This window comes from Colias croceus, chromosome 25 (genome assembly GCF_905220415.1).
Source record: "Colias croceus chromosome 25, ilColCroc2.1".
NCBI classification, from domain to species: domain Eukaryota; kingdom Metazoa; phylum Arthropoda; class Insecta; order Lepidoptera; family Pieridae; genus Colias; species Colias croceus.
The window spans coordinates 6,320,514-6,347,725 of record NC_059561.1 but is presented as its reverse complement, the minus strand read 5'-3'; the positions used below and the strand labels follow the sequence as shown (position 1 = coordinate 6,347,725).

At 31.9% G+C, this 27,212-nt stretch overlaps 1 protein-coding gene across 1 annotated transcript in view; it reads right to left on the bottom strand.

Moving 5' to 3' along the window:
* LOC123703322 overlaps positions 1-27,212 on the bottom strand; it is a 131,602-nt gene that overhangs the window by 47,552 nt on the left and 56,838 nt on the right. Inside the window, exons 19-24 of the mRNA XM_045651281.1 lie at positions 21,619-21,751; positions 20,376-20,489; positions 19,266-19,391; positions 18,502-18,600; positions 17,334-17,516; positions 16,837-16,927 (exon numbers count right to left, since the gene is read on the bottom strand). Of these exons, the coding sequence (XP_045507237.1) occupies positions 16,837-16,927; positions 17,334-17,516; positions 18,502-18,600; positions 19,266-19,391; positions 20,376-20,489; positions 21,619-21,751 (746 nt within the window). The remainder of the gene's footprint in view (positions 1-16,836; positions 16,928-17,333; positions 17,517-18,501; positions 18,601-19,265; positions 19,392-20,375; positions 20,490-21,618; positions 21,752-27,212) is intronic.

Sequence of the window (27,212 nt, the reverse complement as noted above, 5' to 3'; positions counted from 1 at the left end):
AAATGATCTGCGCAAAAACACGTAGCAATATAATTTATTGAGAAAATTATTTTAGGAACGCATTCATTTTCAGTGTCGCATTATTTTGCTGTAGATTTGTCGAATTTAATTTTAAATATAGATCTGAATTATTAGCATCTCATCAAAATAAAAATAGGCAGCTGAAATGTAAGTATGTTTGCACTTTTGATATTCTTGTGTTCAGTATGTCAAGATAAGGTGTATATGTGATAAACAACTTTGAAAAATAAAACAAAAAATACCAAATGTAGACCCGACGGACCCTGGCTAGCATGCATTACATATTAAAATTTAAAACATATGAACTTAATTCAACGTGGATTTCAAAACGTTAAAATAAAGTTTCACATACAGATATCGAATTTCACATATTATGTACCTATATACCTACAACAAATCACATCGAAAAATCATAAAGGTTTTTAATTTTAAACACAAAATTCTACGATATAAAATTTTATATATTACAATATAATATTATTGTGCCATACATTGTCGATAAACGCCTAGATAAAATATAATACCTAGCCACCTAGGTATGTATTTTATGATAATTTACCATATTTCAATACTGTTAAAGTGTTATGATAATGTATTACCATTAAAATCACATCAAATGTGGGATTTATACACTTATCGATATAAAAACCACGAGTATAATTAATGCAATGGTTTTAATTATTCACAGTAAACGATATTTCATAAACAGATACCTAAAAGTTCAAAGTGATAAAACAGTTTTGTGTCCGCAAATCCGCCAACCCGCACTTGGTCAACGTAGTGGATGATGGCCACTCTCATAGGAGGCCCGTGTCCCAGCAGTAGGAACGTGTATGTCGCGGAAGAATTCTAATCAATACCCGCGGCCCCATCATTAAAGCGGCTCGACGGAACACAGTGGAGTTTCAGTCGGTAAGAATCCGACATAACCCACGGCTCTTTCCCCGGGGGCCGTGGGTATCTTTGGAAGATTTCCCCACTATAAAAAAAGTAGGAACGTGTATGGGCTGATCATGAAACAGTTTTTTTTTTATTGGGAATAGGGAAGCGCTTGACCACAATCTCGCCTGATGTTAATAGCTGAGATGTGGTCTGGAACGCGCTTCCCTAGAAGGTACCTGTTCGCTCTACGCTAGTTTTGTGTTAGGTATGTCTTTACATTTTTTGAACTGGTATCGTTTATGTAAAAAAAAGCGTTAATAAAGTGTAAAATGTATATGTTAAATTTCTGATGTAAATAATTTAAAGCGGTCATAAATATAATCGTGAATGTCACTGGACATTTTCTATTTGCATCTCCAAATGCAATTCCAGTAGTTCCAGAATTTGGAATTACGCCCAGAATAAATATGTGATTAATTTATGCACAATCTTATGTTTTCTTGTTACCCTCATATCTACAAATTATATTTTTAGTCAATCTTGTCTTGTCTTTTCTTAAAATATGATAGGGTAGCTGCAAATTTTACCTACCCGCATTTTTAAGCTTTTAGTAAATTACCTATGTTAAAAAACAATCCTGCCTTAAATTTAGGGTAGTTGTAAATTATACATACCCGCTTTTTAAAGTTTTTAGCAAATTCTATCTCGTTTATAAATATAGGATAGATGAAAGTTAGACCTACCCACATATTTAAGATTTTAGAAAATCGTGTACATAATATATAGGTATTAACTATATAGGAAAATTATCAGGCAAATTTGTTATTAGTGTAAACATAATCAGGGGAATTTTATAAGGAAAATTTGTGTAAAAATAGTTACCAAGTTCAAGTTCAGCTTCAGCGTCTTCAGAGATCGTCTCCATGACACGATCGCATGGCTCTAGTTCGCGCGGGAGCGTCGCTCGCGAGCGGGTCGCCCGCCGCGCGCACTCCGCACACGTATGCAACGTGACGCTTTTAGCACCTCTATTCTTAATCACATAAGGTTCATTTTCGATTATCGTTCCGTCATTTAACGCACTTTAATCGCCTATCTTTAGAATGCTTTAAGCACCCTTCTTTTTAATCACATAAGGTTCATTTTCGATTATCCACACGTCTCCTAGTAAACTTCACTCGTTTTCACTCCTATCGTTAATCACACAAGGTTCATTTTCGATTATCCATCCGGCATTTAACGCATTTCACTCGCCTATCTCTGTGACGGTTTTAATGACCCTACTCTTAATCATATAAGGTTCATTTTCGATTATTATTAATCCTTTATTTTCAACACGGCACTCGCGTCTATAACCTTTTGTTTTAACACCCTTAAAACTATTCACTTAAGGTTCATTTTTACTTCGCCGTGATTGCACAAACTTCACATGGATTCTACGTGATGTTAACACTTTATTGTAATTGAGTAAGGTTCCTTTTCATTCGACATTTAACTCACTTCAGTTCGCAAGCACTACATTATGTCTAACACACTTATATAGAAGTACTTAAGGTCCATTTCAGCTTGAATCTAATTACTTAGCTGAGTAAATTTAGTTCCAATTTTTGAAGCTAGAAGATAGATTCATTACCTAAATACCATTGCAATAAGGAACATTTTTGTTTACGCTTCAAGTAAGGTCTTTGTAACTAACTTCATGCAAATTTATATAAATTGAAGCTAATGAAAATTCAATTAGGTTCACTTTTGTTCAGGCGTAAATATAGTAACATTGGACAATGGTATTGGAATTTTTAGTATTGGTCACTGGGTTTATTGAAATTGACTTATTTAATGAATTGGATTCATTTCATAATACAAAAACTTTACTTTTTAGAAAATACGTTCGATAATACATTTGCTGTCATTAAGAATATTTTTAAGAATACTTAGTAGATACTGCTTGTAATCATAGTAATCATACTATACAATATATCATCCAAACCTTGCATGTTTTTAAGATTTTTTACCCATAGAGACCCGTTATAGTAAATTATATACCTATAAGTAATTTCCTATAAATAATATGATTTACAATAAAGTGAGAATATGCTAATATTGTAGCAGTAAATAGCTTTTAGTAGTACGTATATGAATTCGTGTCCAAAATAATTCAATATGGAGAGCTTAATAACTGTGATATTGATATTAATATGTGGCGTACCGTCAGCAAAATATATTTTATAAGTATTTAATTATTCATTATTTAAATTATTTATTCTTGCATAAGGTCAACGCATTTGAATACAATTTTTTTGTAATTTTAATTGAATGAGAACGAACAAATAATAATGTTACCTACGTAAAAATACCATCTTTCCTTAGCGTGAAGTTTTTAACTTGTCATAGTTTTGTTGCAAAATGCAATCAACATTAAATATTTAGTATTATTTTTTTCAAAATTATAGCTGGAATAAAACCGGTGACTTCATCAACTTATCTAATAAAAATATCATTGCTCCATATAAAAAGTTTTCATTTTAAATAAACACAAATTGAGTTGCTCCGCGTCCACACTTTTAAAAGTCAAAGAAAACATTTTGATTAGATCGTAAAGTAAGGTAGAAGAATTTCCTTTGAATAACATCCAAATGGGCGGTCGCTTTAATTCTAAAAATATGTATTTTTACAACTTGTGTATGCGGTTTCGATTTAAATTGCTTCCAGTGTCTGTTCGCTATTTTGATTGCTTTTATTTCAGTCGGAAAGCTTTTGATTTTTCTGTTTGTTTGTGTCGTGGGATGCGTTATTACATTAGAGTGAGTTTAATTGAAAACTACGATCATATAAATGTAAATAATAGTTATTTTATTACTTTATGAAGTACAATAAAAAGTATTCCGTCTTCCTTAATAGATTATTAAGACATACGACAACGATTTGAACAGTTTTTTTTTTAAATTGATAACTGCTTATAAAAACAATTTGACCTAAAACTTTATGAGTTTAAATCATGATAAAATGTTAAACACATTTTATCATGATCACTTAACATCTAATGGAGCACCAATGTGTAATTAACGATAATGCTTATGTGATAAATGATAATTTTACCCATACACAACTACAATTATAATTTTATATTGTATAAAATAAACAATTAGGTATGTTATAAAAAACAGACAAGTAAGTCTTGATTAGTATAATAAATAATGTTTTATTTAAATCATTGAATTGGCAGTGATCACTAATACCATATTTTCTTTTTAAAAAATAATAAATAAATAAATTATTTTACATGACTTTAAAATCTAAATACGTAAGTATTTCACACCTAAAGCGATAAGAAAATAACTATTTGCTCTTTTTCTTTCTTACATTGCAACTGTATTTGTAAAGCCGGCCAATGTATGAGATAAACGGTACACTCATATTGTGACCGGATATTACATAAACTTCTGACACATTTAGGGTTTGACCCTTTTAATAAATAGAGGCGTTATAACTATTGTTTCGGTTAATAGCATCGTAATGTAGACGATATGATTAAAGATTAAAATGTAATTGTAATATCAAAAGGAATTTGTAAATGTGAAGAGAAAATAATGCTTTTGTAATTTTTAATTTTTTTTAATGAAAATACAGGGCAAATTATTATGAAAAAAAATATCTAAAAAAATAAAATATATTTTTTTTAAATAACTTTCTCTGCTGACGCTACATGTAAATGAAGAGCGTCATCAATTAAGCAGGCGGTGTCAACCGTTCCCTACATGTAATAATATGTCAAAAGCCACGTATATATTAACTTTGGAAATGGATCATAGCTTTGGTTTAAAATTTAAACAGTTGAACGAGAATACGAAATTACCCAATATAAGTTACCTAATATTGTTCATGCTAAAGTGTGTGTTGTTTGTCTTTCTTTCACGTTGTAACGAAGTGATTTTATAATATGATATTTGATGATATAGTTAGGGGGTCAAGAGAAAGGTATCACGGTTATCACATGGTAATTTTTCATACATTATCATGTGGATTTGCTTCGGTCTTTGAATATGCGGGTGAAACCGCGGGTGAAAAGCTAGTACTTTTATATTGGGTACTTTAAATTTCATAGACTATTCTTGAGTTCAAATACGGGCGTAGAATATTGGGCATCTAATCTAAAGGGATCGAACTAAGACCTCGTTAAAGTTCTTAAGTATTATCCCGCTTGGTATTATTAACTTGGAAGATCGATGTCTAAAACCTTAGCTAAAGCGCATTTATCATTATTAATGCTTTAAGCAGTAGGTACGTATTTCATTTTTTTTCTGTATTCAATAAAAATAAGTAATAGTCCTTGATCTAATAGGTTTAGAGACAACAAAAAAAAATCACTGTCAACAAATTTCTATGATAATAAAAAAATCAATGATTAAAAAAATGTACCTAGTGAGCGACATAATAATCTAAAAGTATGGGAATATACTACACGTAAATTGGAAAGTGTTTCAGAAGTTGGAATTAAAATATTTATTTAGGAAAATAGACATGTTTGGGAAACAGATATTCTAAACGAAACCTATTAATTTGAATAGATTACCTATATAAAAGATAATCATAAGTAAATTAAGGATTTCTGGAATTAATCTGGAGTATAATATCCCCTTATAATATCTGGAACATTTGTCGATCTAAAGTTTGGGAAATAGGGATTCTGCAACTCGGATACTTAATAAGGATTAAGAACTTATTGATTTAGACGTTAGTTAACTTTTACAACTAACGCCCGAATAATGTATGTCTCCTATATAGGATTGCATCAATCTTCGAATATTGCAAGTCTTTCGACCGATATCTTATCTGCATACAAACAGTATTTCGATTGGTTACTGTGCGACAGTGCGAAGCAGTTCGGTCTGTTGCCTTTTCACAAAGTTTTGTTAGAAAATGTATTGCTATTACGATTGATTATTATTATGAACACAGGGCGTAAAAGACGTACTTAGATTCCCTTTCTCCTGAAGATATCAGTCTGGCAGATGAACTTCTTTTAGAAGAAAACATGAAATTTCATATTTTTCAACACTAGAGACTGCGACCTCTAGAAAATATTATTCTCATAGAGATATTCCAATGCCAGATAGGCAGAGTTGATTAGCGCAGTAATTTTTATGGCCAATAAAATGTAACACGTCACTTTGTACTGTGAGATGACCGATATATTTGTACGTTCTTTTCATATGATATACTAATTTTATAAAGTAGTAAACTTGTATGTTTGTACGCACACACTCATGTAGGTAAAAGGTTTGTAACCACTGGTTTTAAACTGTAATTTTTTTTTAAATCGTGTTATATTATGAAGCTACTTTTTTAATGTGCATTTATAAATAATTGGTCTTGCTGTTTAGAGAATTAAACTAAGATTTACTCAGATTTTCGAAAAACCGTCACACTGAGGTCTGAGATACAATGTATAAAACAATCATTGTAAACTAATTAATGATATTAGCAGATAATAATTTATTTTAGATACACAAATAAATAGAGTTGTTCGCAAGTCATTCAGCGGGAAAACGTGATAAAATAAAAACATGAATCCACGACAAACAAAATTAATTATGAAATGAGTACGGTAAAGCTTTAATTAAAACTGTTTTGGTTTTAATGACACCAAATGAGTGCACTCTACCTGTTAAATTTGTAAACGAAATTCGGATCCTTTGTTTATTCTTTTTATATAGAGAAGTGGGTTTTTGAGATTTTATATAAAAAAATAGTTTGGAAAATCCAAAAGTGCACGCCTCATAATCTCATCCTTTACAATAAAATTGATTATTTATAAAGAGTACACTATAAATATAAAAAAGAAATAAAATAAAACAGTTGGAAAAGTAAAGAAAGCGGTACCGTAATTATAATTGAGCTATTTTTCTTGTGGCCCCACCTAGATGTGAAACTGCGCAGGTTTAAGGGACTAGCTACCAACTTATTTTTTTAAACCTTGGCTTATAGTATAAAGAATCGAGTTTATAATGATGAATTTTGAGTACACTATAAATATAAAAAAATAAATAAATAAAGAATATAATAGATATACTTACTAAAATTATGGAGAACAGTCGATATTTTTTTTTGTTTATTTAATAACAATTAAACCACATCGAATCAGACCCTGAAAAATGAAAGGGTTCTATTCCTGAGCATACTCAAGCGTAAGAGAAAAAAAAAAGACTCGATTAGTAAAGTATTTCGGTCGCTATCGTTTTAACAAGAAAATCCTCCGCACATACAGACACACGGACGTCCAAGACAGAACTTTTTTAAACTGTTTTTTAACTAGTTTAAATAACAAAAATGACATCAAAAATATCATGAATGTTAAAAATAGTGTTTTTTCTTAATATGTGTGTGTATGTATTATCTTACAAGTGCAATGTATGATACATAAAGACATTTTAAGTTTGAAAAATCAGATGTTTTACGCGAAGTGACAGTAGTACCCACCTCAACGCTTCGCTTATGAGGCGTGCAAAAATTGTTGGGTTTAAGGTCTGGAATAGTCGAGAGGGGTGAAATTTTCGTAAATATTTTTGTTTTATTAAGAATTATATTTAAAATGCTTTTATAAAATATTACCTTACTACGTTTTGGGCATATCTTATTTGTTTAAATTTACGATAATCACGGATCACGGAAAAACAGAACAGATAGTTTTTCTTAAAGTTTATTTGAAATCGTCAATTTATTACTTGTTTGTTTTATTTTTATATTTGAACATTTCTATTTATAATATTTAAGAAAATAAATTAGTTATTTTCTGCAAATTTTTTTTAGGTACTACAATTCGACCAAATAATGGTACCTACTTACCTACTATATCTTTTTCCTATACTGATTATTATTATTATCATTTTTTTATAATTTACCGTAGACACTGATTAAAAACAATATTTGGTTTGTGTTATATTTTCCTTCTAAACTAAAAAATATAGCAATTTAATTCACTATTCATAAAATATAAATCACTGAAAATTTATGAGAAGCTACGAAATTTTCAAACAAATTGCTCCCAATACAAACCACAAAACTGTAATAACATAACAAAAATCTACCCAATATCCCATTCTAGTTTCACAGCACCAAGAAGGTACTTCAATCTTGCTTCAAAAATGGTTCAGTCAAACCTTTATACATTGAAGCGATTATATGCCTAACAATAGAACTTCAATTTGAATAGACCTTTTTCATAGACATCACTCATACACCCAAATTATCTCACAAACACTGGCCATTACAATTCACTAAGCCCGCCATTATCATAAAAAGAAAAACATTATCGGACAAAACTCGTAAATTTAAAATTCAAATTTCGAAAAATAATGCAAACGTCAAAAACAACCACGCACGAGAATTTCCGTCAAGGCACTGAAAATCCGAACACGTGCGCCAGAAAATATTCTCGATCCCAATAATAGAATGCCCCAAGTGGCGAGAAGTTTCCATATTGATGTGGACTTTAATCCGGCGGGATAAAGTTGAAAGTCGTAAACGAATTAAGGAATATAAACCTGTTCTTGACATTGCAATGCAAGTTGAACTCAATTGCACTTGACAATGAGTTGAATACCGAAGTAATTTGAATTAGAAGATTTTAATTGAGAAAATTGGACTCACTGAAATTCGACGGTCGTTGTTAGCTTTTGCGCTTATCAAATGTTCAGCCCTGGAGCTATATCTGCTTTTGCCATTAACTGTATTAGAATTTAGAAAGTTATTTTATGAGGATAGTGAACTCGAAAATATTGACTGTTGAAAACACGTGAAATGGATTTTTCCAGAGTATTCTTCAACATTTAAATTTCAAATTTGTTATTTACTCGCGTACTTTGTTTGAATAAGCGATACTTTGTATTGTTTAAAACATTTAGCATAATATTATTTAAAAGTTTCAAAACACACTTAAACACGTACTGTTAAACTGAAGGAAAACTTTGTTAGCAACCATTAATACTTTGTTTTAAATAAACATTTCCTATTATCATCACGAGATACCTAAGGTAAATAATATTTTATACCCTTCCAGTTTTTTTTTATAATTCATGGAAGTAACAATGTAACTGATTGTGTCGTATACATATTTCAGTTAAATATTAATTAAAAATTAACTTTACTGTAATATTTTAACGGATTTAAAAATAAATTTAATTAGGACGATATTGACACGATGAGTTACTCATACCATTATATTCGTCCATGCTCATACTCAATCTGCAAATTACTAATATCAAGCCCAAAAGGATTTTTCACATTTTTCCTAATTTCTGCACCGACATCGAAAAGAATTATCTGTCTGGTTATTTAGTGAAAGATTTTTAATTCAACAATATTGTTAGTAAATGAAAATAATTGCTCTTTCACTGAAATCATTTTTGTTTTAAACTTTTGTACTAAAATAGTCATTCGAATCAAATCACTTAGTCTATCGTCTGTCGGTGTGGCCTATGACGTCACAGCTTCGTAAAAATACTAATTATTGGCGAAATGTGCCCTGCCCAATGTTTGGAATGGAATATAAATTGGCAAAATTGATCGTTATGTCTATCGTAATAGAAAGAACGATAGCAGATTTTGTTAGGAAATACATAGTGACGAAAATTTTATTTTATACGAATCAAAGTTGAAATAATAATGAAATCTCTTCTAAATATAATATAATTAAGAGTAATTAGGTCAATCCGGTAGCGCCAGAGTTTAGATCTCATGTAAGATTTTCATGTAAGATCATATTACAGTTTGGGTACAGAAATTATAACTGTGAAATTATATAAATGTAATTGCACCTTTATTCGGACTATTTACCTGTTTTACTTTCTATCTTCCTATCAAAGAGAACACGAAAATTAACAATTTAAAAAATTAGCATTCTCTGTGATTGCTTATTATAGTTCAGGATACATCGCCCATTTTTGCAAGTGACTACTATCAAGCTGATTTTCCGTTTGTAGCTTTATTTTGATGAAACACCGAATAATTTCGTGTACGAAACTCTCGATTGTGGTAGCTAACAGAGATAATAAGGATAAAATTTTTTGATTTGATGGTTCTCAAATATTTATTACGCAATTTGTAGGACAATATGTCTGTTGAATTATATAAACATTAACTAAGTGAAAACAAAAAAATCTGCTTGTTAGTAATCATTTATGATGACCTCGTTATCGATACACTTTGGAAAGGGGGACTCTTTGAACAAACCATAGATTTTGTAGGACAAATATTTTTTCGAATAATTTAGGTAATTATCTTGAGATTGAACAAAAAAAAATTCATTCAGTTAGTAATAAATATTAGAGAACCATCAAATCAAAATTTTTTATCCTTGTTATCTCTGTTAGCTACCACAATCGAGACTTTCGTACACGAAATTATTGGGCATCTCATCAAAATAAAGCTACAAACGGAAAATTAGCTTGATAGTAGTCACTTGCAAAAATGGGCAATGTATCCTGAACTATTACTAATTCAAGCAAAAGATAAATCTATTTCAATGAGATGTTTTGCACGATTAGATAGAAGAGACATTCTACTAATTTTTATTCTTGCTTAAATTAGAGTAGCTTTTGTAATATCCACTATTGTTCATTCATGTTTATGTTTACCATTTGAGAGTTTGAATCAATTAAAATTTAAGCCTTACTCTCAGCTCTCTCTCTGTCTCTTTCAAATCTGAAACTGATCTATTTTCCATCCAGTTAAACGTTGTGCAAAATACTTGGTAATTATATTTAGACTGGAACACCTATACAGAAATACAGGCAATCTGTTTACATAATAATTTAATCGTTTTAACGTTTTTACGACATAATAAAAATATCATAGCTATACTGGAGAGCTTCTGATATATGTGTTCAAAATCAAGGGCGTGGAAAGATATTTCCTCGTTCGAATAGCTCAGTTTAATTATGTATAAAATTTGTGAAGACTCAATGTTTGTTTTTAGTCAATAGATAGGATTGTAATTCGGATGCATTACATAGAAATCTATAAAGTTTAATAATTCATTGATTAGTGACAACGATTGAACAGATAATATGTATATTGTATAATTAATTAATTTGATACTTTAATTCATACAATTGAGATGATAGTCATCACCGAAAAATATTTCTTGTCACTTCTCAAGACCACAGGCACATAAATTTAACATTCTATTTTAATTAATTGGTAAAATGCCTATTTTAAATAACTTCAATACCATAGGACCCAGTACAGTTCCTTGGGGTACACCCACTAAGTCTTAAGAACTTTATTAAGATATTCTAGAAATCTCAGAGCCGATTAATATCCACAAATCGATACACGGCTGTTGGTTCTGTTCTATTTCTACTGCTGAAGGTCATTCATAATAAACAATGCGAGCAGGTGTTTGCCACAGATTAAACAATATCGCAGATACGGAAAATAATTTGGATGGGTAAAATTTACCAACCTTTTTGGATATTGAAAATACGTTATTTATTTTTAAACTGTATATTAATAATAGCTTACATGTAATAATAATACTGCTGCTAATAGGAAAACTTATGTCGTAAACAGGTCTACAAAACCTACTAAAATGAAACATAAAATTTATTTACTATTAAAATAAATATGCAAAATGATAACATTAAAATAAAGTGAAAAGATACATTATTATAAATCATTGGATTGTTAAAAACTATAGACAATCTAGTTATTTATTAGGTACCTTCCCGTTATATAACATTCAATTCATAAAATTATGAGCATTTTCTAAACACGATTTCCACAAATAAATTAAAAACGTAATCAACAGGTCAAGTATTTCAAAAAGTCAGAAAACAAACCGAAACAAGTATCGTAAAGAAAGATATTATTAGAAATAACGTTTTAACATTTAAGTACTGCATTTCGCTTTAGAAAGTTTCGAAATTTTCTTTCAAAACAAGTAAACCTACGTCATCAGATTATAAATAAACTCATTGAGTTAATTATTATGGTTGCCAAGAATACAATTAATTATAATATTTTATATGATTTGTTTATAGGAAAGTTTAAGAATTTCTCTTTCTCTATCGTCAAGACCAACTTCCTTACTTCAGTGGTAAACGTTCAAGCGTAGAATTGGGAGGACTGGTTAAATTGGTTTCGATTCCCGGTTAGATAATAAAAAATGTCTCGCTCTGACATACAAGAACAAGACAAGGGGACACGCGACTTCATTGTATTAAAGGTTGTATTCCCATAAAGTAAAATCGGAACTAATTACTAAGACATCAAGTTGAAGTTCAGATGTTATGTATATCTGTTGCCAACAACAAGAAAACAAAATCGAAGAAAAGAAACGATTAACCCAGTCATAAATTGGATGAACGACAAATTATTTGCGGTTCCTGTATGAATAACTATAATATTATGTAACATTTTTTGAAACTAATAAAGAAATTTTTCACTTTCATTTTCAACTTGGTGCCGCGAGCCCGATTCGCACTTGACCGATTTATAAATGGCTTCATAAACTAAACTACTCACCAAACAATGATAACATCGGATCAACGGTTACAATAACGTCAAGACATTGTAAGCTTGTAACGATGTTGTCAACTTATACGAGATGTAATAAAAATCATGAAAAATTTATTGTTCAGCTGAACGCTACGTGATGAAAGTATTATTTTGATTTTGTTTGTCTGAAAAATGTATAGTGCAATTTTGTTGAATGCTGCTTACTGTTCACGTAATTTTTATGTCTGCTCTAAAAATAAAGTGGGATTTTAAAGTTTATTAAATTATTAAGGTACCGAATAAGGTCCGAAAGTTGAGTTATTTTAAAAATTCTTTCAACTTACGATATCTTTGAAAATTTAATATATCTATTGAATCTATTGAAGCAACTAAAACTAATACCTAGATTAAAACACATTTTACTGGATACAAATTACTGATGATTAAGAAATAAGGAACTCACGCTATTCTGTAATACGATAAATTCTATTTCTGAAACAACCTGTAGAAATTTACACCTGTAAATGATTCTGAGTTAAAAATAACTACTGTTTATTCGTTTGGAATGTTTATAAACAGAGTCGTAAATTGATTTCATCGTTATTTGATTGATTTTGGTTTCCATTCCGGATTTTGCAGGTCATTTAGTTTTTAGACGGTTCTACAAATTACTCATATCATTGAACATTTAGTTCCAAGTCTAGCGCCTAATTCGAAAAATAAACCACCATTTCATAAATTCCTCATACATTTTTTTAAGTCGTTTATTATATGTTACTTACTTATAGCATATAATGCCTATTATGTATTTAATTATTTTCTTAAATCATCCATTTTTGAAGGGAAACTTCTTAAGACGCGTTGAGAGTAAAATTTCAAGGTCGCGTGATGGCAATACCGTCACGTCATGAAGTACGGCGAATCTTCAAAGAAGTTTCACTTCTGACACGTATGCTCGCACACACGCTCTTTTATTTAATTATCCATTTATTTTGCATAATCTTTCTTACGGCCCGTCCTAATACAGTTGACATCTCAATCGAGACTGCCGCGGCCGCTATTGTACATAGGGTTGCCAGATGGCCGGGATTTCCGGGATTGTCCCGGAATTTTGCGTGCTGTCCCGTGTCCAGTAATTTTACTTTGCTGTCCCGGAATGAAAAAATACTAGTTTTTTACAAAGTTACTACGGCTGCAAAAGTCAAACCACACATAGCGTTCTCGCGCTGCGTTATATGAGCGAGGGCAGGGGTGAGCGGCTCGCTTCGCTCGACGAGTCGCCATCCGCACTCTCTTAGTTTTTTATATTAGATAATAAATGATGATTATTATCTACAAAAGTTTTAGTAATCGTTATAAAGTGCTCAATATTTGTTCTTTATTTAATTTATGTTACAAAATACCTGATGTTGATTTTCTATCAAAGTTTAATTGATATGTTATATTCAAACACCGAAGCTCAGGCACTCTTAGGTTAGACTGGTCAATCCTGACATAATGACTTGGTCAAAGCACAAATAAATGTAATATTTCGGCCTTTTACTAAACAATTTTCGTCAAACCTTGGAGAAACTAATTTGGTCATGCAAACGTCAAAAAAACAATTTATTAAATCGGAGATTGACCATTCAAGTTGAGATAGGTAAAAAATTTCTTATTTCCGTATATTTGAAAGAATTTTATCAGCTTTCAAGTCTTAAGAACCGATTAAGAACCGATTAACTCGGCCAGTTCTGATACCTGATTGGTCAGTTTACGTGTTTTTCACTTTATATTTGAGATGATTTGGAATATACTTACTTACCTACTTACTGGAGTGGCGCAGGGACCCAAAGTGAGTCTCGGCCTCTGACAATAAGAGTCTCCATTTTACTCTATCCTGCGCCATCTCTTGCCAGTTTTTGATTTAGACGGTGCGCAGGTCTTTGGCGAATTCGTCTTTCCAGCGGTACCTAGGACGCCCAAACGGACGGCGTTCAGATGGCTATCCCAGGAACGCTTGTTTCGTTGCTCGATCTTGCCCCATTCTTTCTACATGGCCGAGCCATCGGAGTATTTGCGATTTGATCTCACCGATGATATTTGGCTCAACCATTAGGTCTTCAAGTTCCAGGTCTTTCCTCCTCCTCCAAATTCCTTCTTCTGTTAACACTGGCCCGAACATCTTCCTTAAGATCTTCCTCTCAGTGACTAGGAGCTTACCTTCTTCTTTTTGTGTTAGTGTCCATGTCTCACAGCCGTACATTAATTAATTTGGAATATACGGAGGTTAATTTGTAAGATAAGGTATGAAAAAAATAATATTTTTAAATCTTATTGTTTGTTTAAATAATTTATTAAGTACATAATTTAAAAGGGTAGGGTAAGGGGATAGGGTGAGGTATTGATTTTAATGTTTATTATTTAAATAAAAAATTAGATCGACGACTGACCGAATTTTGCAGTCGCTTTTGGAATTGACCAAACCAAAACAGAACAATTTATGGTCGACGTTTGACTGAAAAGTTAGGAGCTCCTAGGTTTGAGTAAAAATACTTCAGACAAAGGGCGAAATTCAAATGTATTTCGAGGATTGCCCGATGGCTTTTGCCAAATATAAGATAAACCAGTCCTTCCGCGAAGAAATTATGTTTCGGGATTTGACTATAACAGATATAACTGAAAGATTAAGTATCTCAGTTTCTATTTTAAGTTCATTTGTCATATTTAAGCCTTAAAAGTAAAATAAAAAAGTTTAATTACAATTTTTGTATTTGACAGTTTAAGAAAGTAATTAAAAAATTTTTTTTCTAAAAAAAAGTATTTTTTTTTATCATCCAATACTTCTAGGCACCTTCTAGGTAAGGCCTACTTAGTTTAGCCGTGGACCAAAGACCAAAACTCTGATTCCGTTCGGGGCCCCAGAAATGTCCCGGAAATGATCAGCCTGGATCTGGCAACCCTAATTGTACACCAATCAGTCTCATCTCTTCAATTAATAGTAACTGGGATAGTATCTGTAATAGTGTCTGGGATTTCAGGTAACGTAAATATTTACGATAAACATTATAGTTCCGTGGAATTCAGAAGCTTCTTACTTTTCTTTCATACAATTATAGATTCAAATGGGACACGGGTGATAGCTATTGTTATTAGACTAACAAAATTAAAAATAATGTTTTAAATATTTTTATAGGCAGGATAGGCATTATTATAATGATTATACTTATTTTTATGAATGACAAACCTAACGTTGAAATTTTATATTAAAAACTATATATCCTCGCAGATTATTATCGAAAAATAACTAGAACTATTATGAAAACAGCATAATTTATCTGATTCAAAGATTCTGAACGATATTATAAAATCTTAAAGAATAAATCTTCTGAAATTTCAAGCTAATGATTCACGACATCTGATCATAAATTTCCTAATGCATTAGTTTTTAAGACTCCAAATAAATAACCATAAGCCACTGATAAACCATTCTGTCTAATAAGTATTTATTATACTGCTGACCTTTTATATTAATGACCCTTTAGGACAAACTGAGGTCATGAACTAATCACATTGTATTAAAATTAATGAACTGTGAAACCGTCAAATACTATATCAGAAGACGTTTGAGATTTTTCTTCGTGAAGAATGTAGTGTATCACAATTTTTTATGACACTATCATAAATATCAATGTCCAAAATTAAAAAAGATTTAGAATACACAAATTATATTTTTCATTAACGATTCCGGTTGTTTAGGAAACATCGTCGTTGAGGAATAAGACTGCCCTGTCCATTCTTAATAACGTTGTTTCATCTTTGTTGGCTTTAACATTTTTTGGGTTCCGTACCTCAAAATAATAAAAAAACGGAATTCTATCCGATCGCTTTGTTTATATTATATGAAAAGTCGCTTTTTAATATAATTTTTTATAATTTTTCGCTTTTTTTATAATTTTTTTAATATAATTAGACCATTTTCAAAACACTGTTATACATTTTGATGTTTACAATAATACCTATATCTACGACAATGTCATTTTTAACCGACTTCAAAATAAAGGAGGAGGTTATCAATTTGGCCGGTATGTTTTTTTTTAGGTATGTACACCGATTACTCCGAGGTTTCTGAACCGATTTACGTGATCCTTTTTTTGTTCGATGCGGGATGGTGTCGAATTGGTCCCATAAAAATTTTATTCGGATAGGCCCAGTAGTTTTTATTTTATGAGCATTTTTGTCTGTATTTTTAAATGTTGTAAGTGCAAGTTTGAAGTCGGTTGTTTTTAACGCAGTTATCACTTGTTATCATCGTTTTCTTCATAATACTGTTTTTGAGTTATATTTTATTTCTCTTATCAATTTCATCATTATGTTCTATAACACACACATACACATACACGTGTAAGAGATAAAAAGAGAAGTTGAACAGAGTGAATAACGTATCTTTCCACTTACTTGAAGTGTAGCCGAAGTCATCTTCTTCTTCTGGGTCCGCTTCCTTCTCTTCTCTGCTGCGTTTGATCGCGCCGGCTGATGCTCGATCGATCTAGAAGGAAATTGTTCTAGAATATTCTGTCACGACTTGAAATTCCAGTTATCTTGACATATTTTCATGATAATAATGATTTATAAGCCCAAATGGAATACTCGACAAATCTTCATGATAATTTTTATTGTTATTGTTTGCGTTGAATTTATCTATGTTGCTCTAGAAATTTATCAATGATCAATTAAAGTAGGTTAGAACCAGAATTATTTTGTAATCATTTCCCTGAAAAATATATTTACAAAATAGAACCAATAGAACTATTAAAAATAATATTATTCGATGACTTATGTTTGTAACCTACCTGCGTACTTAAGCTTACATACAACCTACGATGATTTATCAAAACTGGTCACAATTTCAATGCAGTAAAGTTAAAAACCTAATACTCCAGTTCTTTACTAACCTCAACTCCCTTTTCAGAATAAGTCCTTCCCTGCAGTTCCCTTTCATCTTCCTCATCACTACTCTCTTCGGAATCCGAATACACTTTCTTTGGTTTCGCTTCTGTTTCTTTGTCTTCATCAATACCATTTTGTGTTGGTTCACTTTTCTCTTTGGGTGTGTCTGAATCTGATGTTACTGTTATCTGTTGAGAATTATTAAAGTTTGATTTAGTTTATTCAATTTTATAAATGTTAGTTTGAAATTCGTCAAAATATCCTATTTGTTGGATCTCAAACAGATCTTAAAGCGCGTCGTACGCAATAAATGCGTGGTACATAAATTGGAAAAGGTAAATAAATAAAGAAACTTCCCGTCTTGCCACAAAAAAATTTAGACAGGGTTTAACTTTAAGCGCGGGTTCTATTTAATCTGGTTTTGTCGTATTTCACAAAGGCAACTTTTAAAGTGACAGATCCCTGGCTTAAAGTTAGACTGTGTTTAAATTGTTTTCTGGTAAGACCATTCATGTTTTATTGTACCTTAGTACTTATATAAATTATAATTAAAGAAGATGTGTTAAAAATCCAGCCTCAAAACTTTACAACAAAGTGATCTTCTGTTTTATTGATCTGCCTAAAATTATCAGTAATTACACTTTTCTATTATTTCTTATTTCTTAGAAATTTCGCCAAACTGGTACTACTACTACAAATAATCTGAACAAAAACATGTTTTGCAGGAACTTGCGATTTGTGATTCTCAGAAGAATATTTTCATGAGTTTTGTCACTCATTGATCATAACAAAAAGCCCGAAAAACTGTTTGTATGTCCTCAAAAAACATTTTTAAATGAGCCGAAATTGATAAATAAGTTCAGTATGCTGTTTCTAAATGTATCATTGAAATTCTAAGTCTGAAAATTAATATAACAGCAAATCTGTTGAATATTACAAAAAATAGATTAATACCAACATGCTCAGACCTTGTTTATACAACGTTTGACCCAACTACTCTCACTTTGTCAATAGTCATTGACATGCTGTGATTTGTTATAAACTGGCTACATCAATTCGACAGTTGTGTAGAATCGCAGAACATTCTTATTATATTCAAACTAATATTTAACCAGGCCTCCGTGTAATTTCTAAAAATACAGCTATCAACAAAATACCAGAATTATTACTTACTTTAATGTCATGTTGTTGAGGCGCGGGCGGTGCTCGAGTCTTCTTCATAGAAGGTCTCGCAGTAACAACCGGTGGTGACGAATCTGACGAATCTGTATTCTTTGGACCAGAAATTAATTAATTTATTTATTGAGTAAAAGAAACAAGAATTAAGGCTGTATCGAAGATTTTACAGATAATAATATGATCAGGAAAAGCATTATCTAAAATGTACAGAATGTTGAAAATAACTGCGTCTATTATTTAAGTCAAAGACTTGGGACCATAATTACAACTAACTAAAACTCAATCGTGCTGTGGGATTATTAATTGAAACTGAATGAAATATCTATATAAACAAATCTATCGATATCTATACATAACATGTATTTGCAAATGAATTATTATTTAACAATAAGACTAACAGAAGGACTGCTCATTCTTGTTCATCATTCAAACTACCCTCTCATATTTTGCTTTCGACATCTAACAAAACTTCTTGTACTACGTGGTCCATCTTATTTATTTCTTCTTCATTTATTATTGCGCAGTTAGCTAGTCAACCTGTGCAAAACTCTATTTTACAAAAAAAACGACGTGTGTCACTCGGGGACTGCCGCGGTAAAGCTATTGCATGCTATGCCTTCAAGCCACACCTCCGCCCGTCGGAGTGGGGAGCGTGAGGTTTTTTCGTTACGGAATTTCTCGATTCGGTCCCCGCGCTCAAGGCCCGCGATAGAAGCTATGCAATAGCTTAAAAACTAATTTTATTAAAAATTACATACCCAAGTGATCAAACTCTGCACAGTGAGTGTTACAGTACTGCCAGCTGCCTTTATCAATTGCACAGCTCTTTCGTGCTGAGCTGATCGCACATTCACATCATCCACCTCTAATATTCTGTCACCAGCCTAGGAAAGTAATAGAAAAACATGATTAACCTATTGAGCCCCAATGGGCCCGATCGGTCCCAGACACAATAGATTTTCATTGTGTCTGTGGTTCTGGGGCTTAATGGGTTGACCATAATAGCCTATTTGGTGTAAATCATACATAATTCGGCATTTTAAATGATAGATAAGATAAACAGAACACTTGAGAGCTGAACACAAGCTGTGAAAATGGAGCATGAGATAATATTATACTGTATAATATACAGTTTATGCTACCAATATTTTGTTATCCTTAAGGATGAAAATGTGAAATCGGTGAAGTTATCTCTCAACCGATTATAGAAAATCAAACATTTGTAGATATCATGTATGATGTACCACGGTATTATAAGGAAGTTCGTTATCGTTGAATTAACAATGAATAGAATTGAGCATCTTCAATCACAAATTGAATATGACACGCACTCAGTTCGTCGTTCGAGATATTATCATATTATGTAGGAACATAGAACCGCGGCTTCACTTACATAAACTGCATACCTATTAGTTATAATGATGATATCACTACATAGTATAAAACAAAGTCTCTTTCTCTGTCCCAATGTCCCTTTATATGCTTAAATCTTTAAAACTACGCAACGGATTTTGATGCGGTTTTTTTAATAGATAGAGTGATTCAAGAGGAAGAGTTTTAGTATATAATTTATTAGGTTTTAGACAAAGCGGGCGAAGCCGCGGGCGGTATGCTAATTATTATAATTATCATTGTATGTATACATCCAAATTAATCCAAATATGTTACGCGCATGATATGAGGTTCATATTGCATACTTACATAAAACGTAAAAATGTTTGGGTATACTTAGATGATATACTATTAGCATTTTAAATGAAGTATTAATATTGAGCACGTTATTGTGTATGTATTAAAAAAATGTACGTTCGTCAAGTCAAGCACAAATTATCAAAATATGAAAATAAATTTAACAATACACTACTTACACGTAACTCCCCACACCGCCCCGCCGGGCTGTCAGGCACCACATTCTTGATGAAGATACCGAAGATACCCTTATCGTTACCGTTTGCATCTTCACGACCGGAGATAATATCCACCTAAGACCAAGTTTCGTGTTAATCAGCATTTAATATGCAATATAAAAATTAATTATTGTAAGTTGATAATGAAGATCATCTAATGAATACCTATTTAATTTGCATTATTATCATATTAATATCCAAATGCAAAAAGACGTTATCACAAAAGAGTACCTGGGTTTAGTAAGTGACCTAAACAGTTCATTTATTGATCACATGGTTGATATATAAAAATATACCAAAATACATTGAATACAATACGAGGAATACCTCGCATCTATTTTAATCCGACCTTCGATATTTAAGGCGAAGACATTTATACATATATAACCTTAAGGCAACATCAATATTAAGACCAAGATAAATGTGAAAATGCTCCGATGTGCCTGACGTTTTAAAAGGGATCTTGAAATATTTTACAACTCATCTTTTCTGGATATCATCAATCTTGTAGAGTATCGACGTACTTTTACATTGTTCACGAAAATTTGTTGTACTTTATCAGCTAAAATTAAATACGATTATAAAGACTGAACTGTCAAAAAGTACATTTTGCTTTTTCTTGTACATATTATAACCATCTTAAAGTACCATCAGAAAGTATGGCAATTGATATTTTTATTGAAATGGTCTTTTTGTACTAATTTCACTGTTGAGAAATCTTTTGTAATGAATCTCTTCAGGATATCGAACACATAAGTAATATCTCGTTGCTGATACCACGTTACTCTAATTTCTACAGCTTACTTGAATAATTTCCGACTGGATTCATACGTATAGATTTCCACCAAATATCAAAGAGAAGTTCCCAACTTTATGTCTCATAACTTTACGCCTATAAATCTTCCCATATCCTTACCAAGTTTGTTTTTCGGAACGTAAAATATGTCGTAAATAATGTTGGCTAACGATGCCAAAATGATTTTCGATATAAGGCCATCCGTATAAATATCTTGGTTCGCATTATAAAATTTAGTAAAGAGAGAGAAAGCAGTAGATTTAGAACGTGAGTATGGTAATACACATCTAGAGAAGTAAACATGAATTTCAATATAAAAAGGGCATGCCCAAATATCTTGCTTTTCAGTCGTGTGAACTCTACTCAGATACAAAATACAAACTGAAATGTTACGAGTAATTTTCTTACCTTCCCACCAACAATGCTGACACCCAGCGGGGCCCCTGGGCCTCTCTTGAGCGTGACGCGCCGCGGCGGGCCCCAGCGTTGCGCGGACGACCGTCGGTCGGACGACACCGTCACCGTCATGTTTGGTACGTAGCTGAAAATATGCGCGTGTGAAAATATGTTCTATCTAGGAAAACTATCAAAGATGTGTCATCACCAGACAAATTGAAATAATTACATTGCTCCTATGAGAAATAATGTATTCCAATGTCGAAGTAGTTTTTTGGGTCTTAAAAGTATTCACACATCCATATTTTTACGCACGCATCCAAATCAACACAATATATTATGTATATATGTATCTTAACAAAACATATTACGTAACTGCAAAATATATTATATTACCTACTTTTAAAGTTCCCAAATTTGCCTATATTTCGATCCAAATACCTATCTCATTCATAAAAGATTAATTCGTCACAATCGACACTTATTGTCGCAAAAAAATGACCAACATAAACGTATCAAATTGGATACAAAACTTATTCAGTATATTCATCCAACCTTCCTGGATTACTACAATAGCGTACAGTGACTTGCAAAAACCGTTTCACATTAAAAAGTAATTTTGGCAATATTTTCTGTGTATCAAAGCTAATAATGCACATTAAGCTTAGGGGAGAGGGGGGCAGTTTAGAACAGGGGCAGTTTTGAATTATTCGATTTATGAACGCATCCTTTACTGTTTTTGACCTCCATCACCTTTTTAATACTGGTAACACCGAACTACACATCTGTCAGTTGTCAACTAACGTCTATGTCAGTGTCATTTTGCGAAAATATTGCCGGTTACTTTGACGGAGACGAAAGTAAACAAATATTTTTTTGGTTAAATGCAGATTACTGAAAACGTAAGTATTATATTCGAGTTGTTATTTCATAGTGTTTCACGTATTACAGACAAAGTATTTACAAATATGAGATCATTGAACACAAGTTACTTTCACGTCCAAAATTTTTTATTTGTGAAGGTTGGTATTGGGGCAGATTTGATCAAAATAACTGGGGCACTTTTGAATAAAATGTTCAAAACTGCCCCATACACACATATACATGTAAAGCTGACCCTTTTACTAAGTAAGTAATTACATTTTTTACTGTCTTTACTTTACAGTCATAATGGTAAGAAATTATAAAAAGAAAAAAGAAAGTGATGTGATCGAAGAAGATGCCCAACGAGCTGTTTCATATGTTGTCAATGATGGCATGAAGTTGAGGACCGCTGCTACGATATTTAACATAAAACCGTCAACTTTATTTTATAGAGTTAAAAAATTTAAGGAAAACATAACACCAAAAAATGAAAACTATAGCAGCAAACACACCACGCATCAAATTTTTACCAATGATGAGGAGCGTATGCTGGAAGGTTACTTTTTGAAAATGTCCAGTATGAACTATGGCTATTATAAAAAGAAAAGATGGAAATATGTATGTTTTTAGTTTCTTCCATGAAAAAGAAGTTCTGTTATAAATTCTTTTTCCCTGAAAAAGAAGATCAATCTTTTGTGCCTATCACGGATGTTGTAAAGAAACTTCCGAAGCCATGCCCTACTGCAGGAACTTCACGAACAGCTGCTTTATTAACTTTTAATTTTGACTTCAGTAAATTTATGATGGGTTAGGTACTTTAACCTATCTCATATTTATATTTAAATTTATTTCAAAGTCCAATATTTTGGTAGTATTAACTATCAAAGTATTGATGTGGTTTTCATTTTTAATAATTATATTTTGTGGTCATTTAGTTGTCATGATTGTTTATTATAGATTTAAGCGTCTTTAAAATGTCATATTTGCTAAGTTACTTATGAATATTATTTTTAATATTGTTTCGCAATGTCCAATTTGATCTCGGTTAAAATAACGTGTTCTTTGTTCAAGACTGCCCCAGGCTGTTAAGAGTTTTATATAAGTTTATTTAATTAATAGTTATTGTAAGACATTAATGACAGTATACTATCATAATATTAGCTACAAATAACATAAATATATTGTTGATTATGTTCTAAGTTACATGGTTTCCATTTTATTCCAGTTTTTCAAAACTGCCCCTAGGGGTTTCAAATGTGCCCCATTCGTGGGGCACATTTGAACAAAATCGAGTTTTTTAAAAATTGATACTGTGTAACCATAGCAAGTCAAAATAACTAAATATAATTTTTTTTATGTAGTACCTAGTGCACACTAAAAGTTTTGCGTTTCTAGCCACCCATAAATGTTTGAATTTTGAATGTTATATTTTTTTAACCTATGAAGTCTCATAAGTTGAGGAAAAAAAAATTTGGCTGAAAGCTCGTGTCAATTTTTTTTTATCTCAAGTTGAAGTTCGTTGTCCGTAGCAAAAACGGAACTAACACGAAACAATTTTAGGGCGATGATTTTTGATGATTTTAAAAGTTCGCTTTCTCCGAAAGCTTGCACTGCTCGCCTTCAAAATACTTTTGGGAGGGAAGCACCTTATTTGAGCACTGTAAGGCATTGATATGCTGAATTTCATCGCGGCCGTGTTTCTCTTCATGATGAAATTCGTGAAGGTCGACCCTCAACTGCGATCACGGAGGAAAATATGGCTACCATCAGACGACTAATTTAAGAAAATTGCCATATCACTTATTAGGATATTCGAGGACATTTGGGGATTGATATGAGACAAATTCAGAAAATTTTACATGAACATTTCAAAGTTAGGAAGATTGGTTGCCGGTGAATTGCTCCCAAACTCACTCCATAACAAAAACGACATCGAGTAGATTGGTGTTAAGAAATGCTATTAAAGTACAATTACGGACATTCTAATGCCGTGTATAATATCGTGACAGGATATGAAATATGTATATATGGTTATATTCCAGAAAGAAAACACCAATATTCTTTGTGGGTGTTTGAAAGTGACAGCAAACCAACCAAATAGAGGCAGGCGAGAAGGGTTGGCAAACAAATGATTGCATTATTTTTCTCTAAGACGAATCCTGTCTGCACTATCCCACTTGAGTAACAAAAGACTGTTAATGCCGAGTGGTACACCACTATTTTTTTGCCCAATGTCTTAGAAAAAATAAGAGAAAAGCGACCTAGAAGTCGCATCTTGTTGCACCATGACAGTGCTTCGGCGCACACCGCGAACAAAACAAAGTCATTTTTGGCTACTGAAAACATAGAGCACGTGACTCATGCCACACGCAGTCCTAACCTAGCACCTTGCGATTTCTTTCTTTTCCCACAAATCTATGATTCAATGAGTGGTTCGACATTTACGAGGCCAGAAGAGGCCGTGGTTGCTTTCAAACAGCACGCAGAAAACATACCCTCGGACCAATGGTCCTCATGTTTCCAGAAATGGTTTGAACGGATGAAAAAGTGTTTTAAATGTAGCGGAGAATACTTTAAAAAGTAGTAAATATAATATTGGACAAATAAATTGTTTTGTTTATTAGTTACGCAAAACTTTCAGTGTGGCCCACGTATAAGCCCCATATCTTATATTAAAATAAAATAAATCTTGATTGGTCATACCATACAAGACAAAAAAAAATTTATTTAAAAAGTGTTCAAATGTGCCCCCCTCTCCCCTACCTACTTAAAAGTGTCTTCTTAGTTCGTCGTATTTTTCGACTATTTTTTTCAGTTACGTTATTATAGGATTGACACTTTGTTTGTTATCTACACTAATATTATAAAGAGGAAAACTTTGTTTGTTTGTTTGATTGTAATGAATAGGCTCATAAACTACTGGACCGATTTTAAAAATTCTTTCACCATTCGAAAGCTACATTATCCATGTAAATATAGGCTATATAATATTATAACGCTAAGACCAACAGGAGCGGAGCCACGCGGGTGAAACCGCGCGGCACAGCTAGTTAGTATTATCTGCCATATTATCATTCATGAAACATTCAAAATACCATTTTACAAAAAAAAATATGTTTTGTTTTATTGATAATTACTCACAGACTCAGTTCATTCACATTTTATACAGGCCTCTTTCTATTGGGTCTATTGTCTATTCTTTATTCATTACGTAAAATTAATTAATGAATGAAATTTGATAAACCTTCCTCGTTTTGTTACCTGACTATCTCAAAAATACGATTTTTGTTGCGTTAAGTGAAAAGCAAACACTAATTAAACATTATTTCCTTTAAGGTGCTAAGAGTAAAAGAAATATTTGCTTCAACAAAACAATTCGAAAATCCCTACTATAATATAAATGCGAAAGTAACTCTGTCTGTCTGTAACGCTTTCCCGCTTAAACCTCTCAACCGATTTTGATGAAATTTGGCAAAGACAATATTAATTAGACCCTGAGAAAGAACATAGGCTACCTTTTATTGCGAAATATGTACCACGGGCGAGGCCGGGGCGGACCGCTAGTAATAAATAATTAACTCAAAAACACCTTTTCTTCACAACTGTACGGGATGCAACAGTTCAATCACTTAACACGACACGGCCGGTTGCGCACGCCTACACCACATGTTATTTGCTCCATAATTATTTTATTAATAAACACTCATATTCTTTAGCGAAAATATTCTTTTTATTATTTAAAAAGTCATTTATCCAGTACATTTAGTTAATAAAAATTCATCTATGGAGTACATATTACCTGTTCAGCCGCGGCATTAAAAGAAATTCCCATTATAATGAGGTTTTTGACTGCTGATAAAAATAGCGTATAAGACTCTCTAGTCTCCTAAATATCCGTGACGTGAAAGAAAGACCAACAAACAAACTCACTTTTGCATTTATGATATTATTGTAGAAATGGACATTAATAGATTAATCACTGCATAGTACATGTATAAAACAAAGTTGCTTTCTCTGTCCCTATGTCCCTTTGTATGCTTAAATCTTTCAAACAACAGAACGGATTTTGATGCGGTTTTTTCAAATAGATAGAGTGATTCAAGAGGAAGGTTTTAGTATATAATTTATTAGGTTTTAGACAAAGCGGGCGAAGCCGCGGGCGGTAAGCTAGTAAGTAATAAAGACTAGTAAATATTGCATATTACTATGAAAGACGGGTTACAATGTGTGATTTTTTAGCATTTTATTTTACATGCAGATTATTCAATACAGTATAAAACAGGTTAATAGACTATTAGGGACAAATTATATCCGGCTTCGTCCTCTTTATAAAAAATAGAACAAAAGAATTATACGGATTTACTGAAAACATTGCAATTCTATTGTTTTCAATTGTTATGTTATTTTTCTAGCTCTACACGTCTTATTGATTGACTATCTCATCGATAGATTATTCTGTTTAAGGTTTATATAGGAATAAAAACAATAGGAGCAAAATCGTATTTCATACAGTTATTTACATACCATTAATTATTTATGTTCACAAATTAAAGTTAATTATGAATGTAGGATAATTTCGACAATTTGTGATTTCCATTTCAAAGGGTATTTTCTTTGTGAAAATTGTAGAAATGTATTATGGGAATATGAATGATTGAATACAATTGCTCTCATATTTATTACAATAATAAACTGCAACATTAATATTGCATTATTGTAATGAGCTCTCCATCCGCAATGGG